We start from the raw sequence: 10,630 nt of genomic DNA, 5'->3' as shown, positions 1-10,630 counted from the left end.
ACACAGAGAGAGGGGGAGAGAGGGAGAGAGGGAGAGGGAGAGAGGGGGAGAGGGGGAGGGGGAGTAGTGGGAGGAGTGGGAGGGGGGAGAGGGCGAGGGAGAGAGGAGAGAAAGGCTTCTCAGCCAATCAGAGAGCTCCATAGCCGTTCTCCCGCCCACCAGTAGTTTAGGGGCGGGACTTTAAGTTTTAGCCAATGAGAAAAAAGATTCGTCCCTCGGCCGGACTTAACGGGTTGAAACGGGGTGAAGTTGGGAGGTGTGGTTTTTTTCGCAAGATGGCGGCGAGCGGCGTCTCCCGGGCTGCTGCTGCGGCCAGCACCTCGGTGAAGCCCATTTTCAGTCGGGACATGAACGAGGCTAAGCGGAGGGTGCGCGAGCTCTACCGCGCCTGGTATCGGGAGGTGCCGAACACTGGTGAGAGGCAGCGGCGCACGCGGGGCCCCGGAGGCAGCCGCCCAAGGTCGCCGCCGTCCCGGCCTCCCATTTCTGCCGGGCCGAGCCGAGGTCACCAACTTGGGCAGAGGTGATTCCGAGCGCTTGAGGGCAGGAGGGTCACACGAGCCTTGGTGGGCCGGGCCTGACCTGGCGGCGGCGGCGCCAGGGTCAGACCAGTCGTGCTCTGCGTCGGAACCGCGCTGCTAGGGCGCCCTTGCCCTTTCGTCCCCCGTAATTCTTCCCGAACCCCTGGGAGAGAGAGCAAGGACTGTCAGTGACACACTCACTTTATAGGTGAGGCAGCTGAGGCACGTAGAGGCGAAGTGATCCTCGTAAGGCCCAGAGCCAGCCCCCGGTGGATCTGGAACCCAGAGTCAACTCTAGAGTTCCTGAATGTGTTTACAGACATCCATTAGGTTATATAAACAAAGGGGCGGTGGGATTTGAGCGATCCTCTGGTTCCCACGAGAAAGAAGCAGAACCGGAGCAGGGAAGTGACTTTCCCAAGATCATCCAGTAAGACAGTGGTGTCTTTTCCAGCCCCTCCGGGTGCGGTGCCTCCCTCCCCAGTCTCCGAAGTCTTTTTACCTAGTTCCACAGGCCCCTAGTACTCCTTAGGAACTCCTTCCCCTGCCCCCCCCCAGAACCCCTGTCTTCGCTTAGATGTCAGAGAACCAATCTGTTCACCCGAAGGATTAAAATATCAGCTCCCCGGGTTCGGAGACTGTTTTTTCATCTTGGCATCCCCCTCAGCGCTGCCCAGTGTACCCGATGAAAGAAAACTTGGGGAAAATCCCATCTGAACTGTCAAGGGCAGTACAGATGTCAGGGCCTGTCGATATTTGGTAATTTTGCTGATTTGATTTAGTGTGTTTTATCGTGTTTTTAAGTGAGCTGGAGCACCATAGCACCCCTTAGGGCTGCCACTTCCTTGCCTGTGTGTGAGAAGCAGTAGAATGTGGTGGTTACATGGACTTGCCTCCACTTTCCCCTTAGTAGCTGTGTGACCGTGAGCAAGTTGTTTCATCTCACGATGCCTCAGTTTCCTCATCTACAAAATGATAATATATAGTACCTTCTTCAGAGAGTTGCTCTGTTAAATAGGTGAATGCATCTAAAGTGCTTAGCATAGTGTCTGACACTTAGACACTCATTAAGTGCTGGCTGCTACTGCTGTCTTATTATTATTGTTACTGTTATGTGTAGGGCTTACTCTCCATGCAGAACCCAGCCCTTTAATGTACGGGAGCTGCGTCTGCTCCAGTGTCACTTGTCCTCAAGCTGACTTTTTGAGACGTTGCCCATGACCATAACTTAGACGCACAGGATACAAGGGAGGGCGAAACCGGAGTGATCAGGCAGGTTCAGGGGCTACAAATTCACGCGCCCTCGGGGGACAGATGGATAATAGGCTTAGGGGAGTGACAGTAGCTTGTGTGTGTGTGTGTAGGGTGTATTCAAATGCAGATGTTTAAAAGCAGGTTTGCCTAGCAGAATACTTCTATGAGTGCCCAAGAATGCTTTCTTGTTGCAGGGAGGAGCAGGGGGTGGGGAACAAGACCCAGATGGCAGAAAGAATAGTTGGCAAAGGGTAAAAAATCAGTGACTGAGTTGAGGATAGAACCCAGGTATCTAGCTCATTCAAAATCAACACCCTCCAAGACTTTCCCTCAAATACTGTTTGAGAAGATAAGCCCACAGTCAGAAGGGTCCTGAGAAGAGGAGAAGGCAGGGGGTTATAGGAGCCTGTAGAGCAGGGGGAGGTTGGCGGGGGGTCAGTGGGGAGGATCAGTGATCTGTAGCTTGTCGTTTGCTCAGGCCTGTGTGTACACTGGTGTCATGACATCCATCACTGGGGATTCCAGCTGAGGATCCAAATTGAGGACTGGGAATAAGTAAAAGTATTGATAATAACTAACATCTATTGAAATGCATACATATGGCCCAGCACTCTGCTAAATGCTTTCCATTGCCTCATTTTAGGGTGGGTTCTAATTATTTCCCTGTCTTACAGATGAGAAAACTGAGGCACATAAACTTGTCTCAGATCACACCATTAGTAAGTGGAAGAGCCAGACTTCAGACCCTGATTGTCCAACTGTTACACTTGGCTCAGCTTCTGCGGTAGTTTTCCCTGAATCTCACGGGACCCAGTTATGCTGCGCTTGTGGAACAGAGTGCTATTTGCCTGGGTGGTTGCCTCCGCATGGGAGCACTGAACAAAGCTGCCTTGGATTCCCTCCTTTGAAGAAATCCTACATGCTGCTTGCTGGTTACAACACAACAGGAGACTTTCTATAGAAACTTTTCATTTGTTTAATTTCCATTTCATTGGGTACCTCTTGTACTACAGGGTCAGTACTGGATGCCTAGAGAGATATGAAAGTGACTAAAACACAACCCTGCCTTCCAGAGTCTTATGGTCTAGTCAGAAATATAGGCATATATACCCAGATTATTAAAACCCAAAATATAATGGAGGTATGGGAAGTAAGTGCTGAAATTTTTAATAGTTAACATCTGTATCGATGCATTACTGTTTATAAGATGTCGTCACTTGATTTTCGCCACATTCCTGTAAAGGAGTTAGGTAAGAGGTTATTGCCTTCCCTATGTTGTAGATGAAGAAGTAGACTGAGGAGGCTGTACCCCAGGCAAGGTCCTAGTTCATGATGGTGTGGAGACCTTACCCAGCTTGTTTGACCCCGGATCCCATGTTTTTTCATCACACCATGCTGCCTTCCCATCTAAGGATCTCCCGGCACTTGGTATGAATGCTACCAAAATGAATTGGAGCAGACGCCTGAGAACCATGTCAGTGGCATCTTCCTAACCTGTCAGAGCCTCCCTGACTCAGAAAAGCCTTAACAATAACTTGAGGAAAACACACAGACTATGGAAGTCACCTTCATCGAAAAGGGGCACTTCCATATCTTCTTTTTGTGCCTCTCAGATTTTTTCAAATCGAAATTAAAATATTCAGGATTCAAGGATTAAGCCGGGAGTCTGTGAGTTGAGAAAGAACAGTTGGAAATGATTTACACCAGGGCTTCTCAACAGTGACATTTGTGCTGGATAATTCTTTGTGTGGAGACTGTCCTGTGCATTGTGGGATGTTTAGCAACATCCCTGGCCTCCACCCAGTGATGCCATTAGCATTCTCCCCCCTAGTTGTGATCATCAAAAATGCCTCCAGATGTTGCCAGATGTCCTGGTGGGCAAAAATCGTCACTGGTTTGACAACCACTGATTTAGACCAAAGAACAGTTCAGTGGGCTATAGCTTAGGCTGTTCCTGTTTGCCTTCCTGCAGCCTTTCTCGCTGGTGGAGGGGGTGTGTTCAGGGGGTTGAGGTGGGAGAAGGATGACTAGGACAAAGCTATGAATTTGCCTCTTGAGAGGCAAGGATTCTTAACCTGGGAAGATGGGCATTCAGGGATCCGTGAACTGACACTGTAGGCAAAACTTTGCATTTGTGCCTGAGAATATTTTCCTGAGGAGAAGATTCATACACCCAGTGTGCCGGTGTGTGGTTCAGGAGATCTTGTGGAATGGGAGTAGGTGGACACCAGCTCCCCCAGTATGCACAGAGGCACCTTGCTTTTTTCTCCCAAGGTTGGGCAGGATTCTAATATGAAAACGCAGGAAAGGTAAGCACTGATAGCAGGGGAAGATTCCTCATACTCCTTTCCTTAAAAGAGCACAAAATTGTAAATTAAAAAACAATAAGCAACCTGGATTCTAGGCCCGTGTTTGCCAGGGACCAGTGGTCTGACTTAAGGCAAGCCCCCACAGTCCTCTAGTGGTAAGAGTCTAAATTCCAGGATCCATATTAGTTTGCATTAATTTGTGTCCCTGGCTTCTTATGGTCCCTTTGTTTGTTCTTTTCTAAAATTCCACATGTGATACTGTGGTGTTTAACAGCTAACTGTCTGTCAGGAAATCTAGATTTATAGTGTTTAGCATTTTCAATGATGTAAATACTCCCACCACGGTTGATTTTAAGCTATCAAAGTGAAGTCAGTGACGGCCGATTTGGGAAGAGATGTGTATAATTGGCTCACCATGGCAGCCTGCTCCCAGCACACCACTGGATACTGAGTTCTTTCTCATGTGATCCTCTGTCTTCTCTGTTAACACTTACCTACAAAGCTGGGATGCAGTTTCTCCTACTAGATTTCTGCTATTGCTTATTCTTTGGTTGAATCAGCCTGGCATGATCTCTCCCTCAGCAGAAGCTTTATTTTTCTATTGCCATCACTAAGTTATAATTAAAGATTCAACCTTTGTTGCTGATTAATTCAGTCACTAGATATCCCTCATGGTCTTCAGAGCTGGCTGTGATAGTTCCCTAGCCGAGAGTGGACATGTCACAGGAACGGCCGCACCACAGGGTATCCTCACCAAACGAGCCCACTGCTGTCCTCAGCCACAGTGCTCATTCTAGCCTGTGAGCCTTGCTTATGCTGTCCCCTGAGCCTCGTGTGCCCCTCTCTTCTGTCCTTATTCCACCTACCACACAAGGCCCTGTTCATGTCCTTGCCATCAGCAAATCCACTGAAGGCCAACTGCCAGAGGATGAGAATAAAAACACTTAATTTTCAAAGGACATCTATATGCCTTGTCAAACTCCCAGGTCACTGAGTCTGTGCCACTATTTTAGGACTTAATCAGGGATTGCTGAATATTGTGATTTTAATATTTGCACTCATGGATTTAAGACCTAGAGAGCAGGAGCTACATCTTAAACGTCTCTCTTTCCTCCAGGTAACCTAATGTGGTAGTAATTGTTTGCTGGATTGATGCCTTTCCCTACCTGCACGCTCAGCAGTCTCCCTCAGCTCTTAAGTTTGCACGGTGCACAAACCTACACTGTATCACTGTACATTAATTTCAACCATGTCATCTTTTGTCAGTTGTTCCATGTAGTAATAATGCTAACATTTATTGAGAGCTTATTCCGTGCCAGGCACTGTTCTCTCATAGAATCCTCACAACAGCTCTGTAGTTATATGTGCTGTTGTCCTTATTTCACTCACAAATAAATACACTCAGGCATAGAGAAGTGAACATACACAGACTCATACAGCTGATAAGTGACAGAGCTGGGATTTGAGCCCAGGTTGTTCATACTGTTGAACCGTGCTGTGCTGCCTCTTCACATGCAGTGGGCTTGTCTCCCCAAACAAATTTACGCTCTTTGAGAGCAAGTGCCGTATCTCACGCTTCTTCACATCCTCAAGCACCTAGTTTAAGGTCAGGCTAGTATTTGGTGGATGGAATGAATGGGCAACCTATGTGTTCAATGACTAGCCGTTGACTCAATTTTTTTAAAAACACATTTTAACCATCTCTTCCCTGAATCATGTTTTCTCTTTAGTGCATTTATTCCAGCTAGACATCTCTGTGAAACAGGGACGGGATAAAGTCCGAGAAATGTTTATGAAGAATGCCCACGTCATAGACCCCAGGGTGGTTGATCTTCTGGTCATTAAGGTAACTGACTCTCCCTGACTGATTTAAAAGAGCAGCCAACTTGTCCAGAGCTTCTCAGTCTTCTCAGATGAACATTTTATCTCCAAGTTTAAAAGCAACTACTAGGTCAGCAACTGTTACATAGTGTTTCAAAGGAATAGTTCAACTTGGAGGTTCTCACCTGGTTAAATAGATTATAAGATTATTCAAGGGAAAATCCACTGGGGCTTACATTTTAAAACTAAAAACAGACAGAGGAAAGTTTGAACTCTTCTTGAACCTCATCCCTAAAAGTTACTGCTTCACCTGGCTGCCAGTTTTCAGCCGGAAGAGCAGGCCATGGAGTCAGATCCTGGCCTGATTCTGTCTCTCTGGTCCGTCTCGCTAGCATCAGTGGCAAGCTCAGCAGGGGCCAGTCAGATAACACGGAAAGAATGTGAAGCAGGAATGTAAACTAAGCCAGTCAGGTTAGGCAGTCGGGGGGCGGGGTGGGGGGGGGCAGAGGCCTGGTGACCTAAAGTCTCCTCTTGGAACCAGTCAGCCAGAGAGTTAGGGAGTATTTGAAAGGTCTCAGAATTACTTAGTCCAACCATCTCATTTTCCAGATGCAGAAAGTATGGTCTAGACCCAGTATGTTACTTGCCCAAGGTCACTCAGCAAGTCAGTGCCAGAGCAGAGAATCAAGTCCTGGCCTTCAGTGTTGTATTCCTTCCACTCAACCACTCTGACTGAAGACCTCTCCCCTCATTTGTGCAGGGAAAGATGGAACTGGAAGAAACAATTAAAGTGTGGAAGCAGCGGACACACGTTATGCGGTTTTTCCATGAAACAGAAGCACCAAGGCCAAAGGATTTCCTGTCCAAGTTCTATGTTGGGCACGACCCATGAAATCACTCGGTGGAAAAGTGCATGTTGATATTTAAATATTTTAGAGCACAAATAAACTCAGTATATGATGGTCATTTCATGATAGAATTCCATTGGTGAACCAATGAGAAGCTCTACTTCTGCAGTCTCACTTTTTGTCTGAACAAGTTGAACACACCACCTGTTCTTTCCCGTCTCCTGAAGTGTGGTGTTTCCAGTAAATTAGATTCTCTTTTCTCAGAGCCTTGCATGTTGGTAAACAGGAATGGGGAGGCCATCTGCTCAGAAACTGCCGTTCTGGGTGTGATGCTGGATGGCTTTGTTAATTTAGCTGTGTTTCTATAGCCCCCAGGATTGGATATTTTGGTGTAATGGCACAGATTATCCAAAATTAGCAAGCTCTTGCTATTGGAGGAGGATCCAAGCAGCACTAAGAGGCCCAGTAGAGCTGACAAGCTGGGCTGTTTTTCCCTGGGTTCTGAAGAAGATGGCTGTTCAGAGGCCTAACCCCCTATCCGCAACAAGCACTGGTCCTTAAGATGAAATAACTTCCTTCTCAATCAGGCATCCTGCTAGGGACACAGCTGTTCAATGCACGCACAGAAGTATTCCCTTTGCAAATGGAGTGTAGCTCTAGCGGCGAGAATAAATCTTGACCCAGGTTAAAGACCTGATCTCTGTTTGCTTTGGAGGGTAGTCTTCTGTTCCTTCCCTGGACAGTCTAAATGCTGGAGAAAGGGGTTCAGTATCTATAGGTACAGTCACCCTGAGGATTCCCAAATTTTTCAGCACCGACAATCCCTTTATTATTTTCGTTGTTGTTTTTAACATCTTTATTGGAGTATAATTGCTTTACAATGGTATTAGTTTCTGCTTTTTAACAAAGTGAATCAGTTATATATATGTATGTCTTCCCTCTTGCGTCTCCCTCCCTATCCCATCCCTCTAGGTGGTCACAAAGCACCAAGCTGATCTCCCTGTGCTATGCGGCTGCTTCCCACTAGCTATTTTACGTTTGGTAGTGTATATGTGTCCATGCCACTCTCTTTGTCCCAGCTTACCCTTCCCCCTCCCCGTACTCTCCCGTTGCGGAGCACAGGCTCCGGACGCGCAGGCGCAGCGGCCATGGCTCAGGGGCCCAGCCGCTCCGCAGCATGTGGGATTCTCCCAGACCGGGGCACGAACCCGTGTCTCCTACATCGGCAGGCGGACTCTCAACCACTGCGTCACCAAGGAAGCCCTGCCCCTAGGTTCTTCATGACCATTTTATTTTTTTAAAGTCCATATCTATGTGTTAGCATACGGTATTTGTTTTTCTCTTGCCCTTTATTATTTTTTTCTTCTAGGGAATCCAAGTTTTGAAAGAATTCTGAAAAGTGGTATTTCTCAAGGAGTTTTAAACAATCAAAGCTTCTTCTGAGTGCATGGGATAACTAGCCAGTGTTGTTACTCAACACAAAAGCTTGAGCCTTTAGTTAGCCTGTGCAGCTGCTGGGCTTTTGTAAATAATGAAAATTGGTCCCAGGTCCCCATGTGGATCCCCTTGTGGATCCATAGGGGCCTGGAAGCCCTGGGTTGTAAAAGACCTATTTGTTCAGCTGACGGAGACAGGAGAGCAGGGTGAAGAAACTGCAACTAGAGCCTACTTGTATTGAGAAACTTCAGCCATCACTCAGTCATACAGAGCTGATGTTTATTATGTTTATTCATAATTTGATTATGCTCAGTGGACAGCACATCTCCAGGAACCTCCCGGAGCCTGGGGATCTGAGCTATGGTCACAGACCATGCAGGAGGCTTCACTGGGGTTGGGAGGCTGAGGGCTTTCCCTGGGCCCATCTGCCGATAGGGAAGGAGAGGCTGCGAGCATCGCCATTTCTTAAGTTAGGGCTTTCTCCTTTCTATACTTCTCCATGCCCTGCAAGAAAGGAAAGCAGCAGTCAACTGGGTGACAGAGCCATCCTCTTACCATATACTGAAAGAATTCCATAGACTGGTTCTACCAAACATGGCAGGAGATGGGCAGTTTTGAGTACATTCAATTATTCATTCACATATATACTGAACATTCACCAGAGACCGGGCACTGGGGGCTTAAAGGTATAAAAAGACATGTTTCCTGCAGCAAGAATATGGTCAAGTAGAGTTTAGGGTATATCTTAAGCATATAGTACTGACTGTCACAAGAGGTACTGGTCAGGAGACGGAGCAGTCACTTTCAAATGGAGGAAAGACTTCATCAAAGATAATGAAGAATTGGTGGAAATGAGACAGCAGTGGGAGATAATCTTTCAATTGGGAGGAATAATGGGCCACTGGGAGTGGGTAAGAGAGTGAGTAACTCAAGAGATAGTGAATATGGGGGACAGGTATGTGGTTGGGAATATGGAAGATAAGGCTGGAAGAACAGGTGTGACCAGATCATCGCAAGCCTTAAATGCCAGACTAAAGAGTCAGGAGGGTCCTTGTTTATAACAGTAAGGCAGCCAGTCAGCACATATTAGGGCACAGGAAGTCAGCACAAGAAAGCTGAATGGAACTGGCACAGGGGAAGGGTTTGTGAGCAGTGTATGAACCAGGCGGCAGTGCCTGTTACAGGCTGTGCTGGTACAGAGCCTGGTAACCAGAGCTCACTGATGAGGGCCTGCGGTTTCCAAATTTCAATGTGGAGCTGGTGAAATGAAGTTGTTTGTGGTGGGTGTGTAAGGCGTATTAAATTGTCAAGAAAATGTGTGGGTTGAGAAAATTGAGGGTACATAAAAGGGCAAATAGAAAAGGCTGTCTGGGATCCAACATGGTTGGAAGAGACGCCAGTGAATTTGTTAAGTCAATAAGATAGTTTCCTTCATCCAGCATAGAGAAAAGGTGACATAAAAACATTAGTCACCAAGAGAGTCAATGCATTAGAAGTCTGTGCTTCTGCTTCGAGTGTCCAGATTCTGCTGCCAGGCCAAACAGCATCACAGCTGCATCGAAAGCAAGTCCTACCTGTTAGTCGTCGTCATCGTCATCCTCTGGAACAAAAATATCATGCTCCTCAAGCAGAGCAGCAAAGTTCTTGCTAATCAGCGTCCCGACGTAGAGGAAGGGGATGACGATGGAGAACACACGGAGAAGGCCGAAGGACATCTGCAGAGGGTCAGAGGGGTGGCTGTGAGTGCCAGAGCCCGCTCTATAGGACCACAGAAGGCCTGGCCCTCTCGGGCATTCCCTCCTGTGGGCCTGAGATCCATCATAAGCAGCTTGATTTTAAAGTCCTTGGAAAAGTTCAGAGCAAGAAAAAAAATTACAAGAAGAGATAAAGTGATTTTATGGCCATCAAACTGTACACTGGAAAGAGAAGTGCAAGGCACTCACGGACATCTAAAAGTTAGGGCACAACGTATTAATTACTTGCAGATACTCATAAACAGGTGAGAAAGTACTAAGAGCTGGGCTAGGGAATAGAGTTTAGCTGTCCTTGAAGAAACTACTAAATACATGAAAATGGATTACAAAACAATGAACATGTACAGTGAAGGGATATTCTATACAGTTCTGTAACTGGCTCCCTGATGCCTGAGAAATTTGATTTCACTACATTAAATTTTAGAAATGTTTTGAAAATTGAGCATGTCTTTATATTAAAACACTAGCTATTTAAATGGACTGGCGGAGTTTCAGTAAAATTTCAACATTTCCTCTCATTTCTTCCTGCGGAGTTTCAAAGAAGAGGTTTTTTGTTTCTCTTCAGTTGTGCCTCTTTAAAGGCAGCTCTTCCCTAACATGACCGTGCTTCCTGCTGTGAAACAACCCTGAATTCACCTTGTGTGAGCTTGCGTCGGCCAGACTAGATCTTTTTTTTTTTTTTTTTT

At 46.7% G+C, this 10,630-nt stretch overlaps 2 protein-coding genes across 2 annotated transcripts in view; one reads left to right on the top strand and one right to left on the bottom strand.

Annotated features, from left to right (window-relative positions):
• The first annotated feature begins 237 nt into the window (after positions 1–237).
• Positions 238–6,871, top strand: NDUFA6 (NADH:ubiquinone oxidoreductase subunit A6). The gene is made up of 3 exons (XM_007099872.3): positions 238–414; positions 5,815–5,930; positions 6,666–6,871. The coding sequence occupies exons 1-3, from the start codon at positions 276–278 to the stop codon at positions 6,795–6,797; spliced, it is 387 nt and encodes a 128-aa protein (XP_007099934.2). The 5' UTR covers positions 238–275; the 3' UTR covers positions 6,798–6,871.
• Positions 6,872–8,448: 1,577 nt separating this feature from the next.
• Positions 8,449–10,630, bottom strand: part of SMDT1 (single-pass membrane protein with aspartate rich tail 1) — a 3,503-nt gene continuing 1,321 nt past the window's right edge. Inside the window, exons 2-3 of the mRNA XM_007099874.4 lie at positions 9,765–9,905; positions 8,449–8,694 (exon numbers count right to left, since the gene is read on the bottom strand). Of these exons, the coding sequence (XP_007099936.1) occupies positions 9,768–9,905 (138 nt within the window). The 3' untranslated portion in view covers positions 8,449–8,694; positions 9,765–9,767. The remainder of the gene's footprint in view (positions 8,695–9,764; positions 9,906–10,630) is intronic.

Source organism: Physeter macrocephalus, unplaced genomic scaffold (assembly GCF_002837175.3).
Source record: "Physeter macrocephalus isolate SW-GA unplaced genomic scaffold, ASM283717v5 random_853, whole genome shotgun sequence".
Classification (NCBI taxonomy): domain Eukaryota; kingdom Metazoa; phylum Chordata; class Mammalia; order Artiodactyla; family Physeteridae; genus Physeter; species Physeter macrocephalus.
Note: the sequence above shows the minus strand (reverse complement) of the source record. Positions and strands in the feature narration are given on the sequence as shown.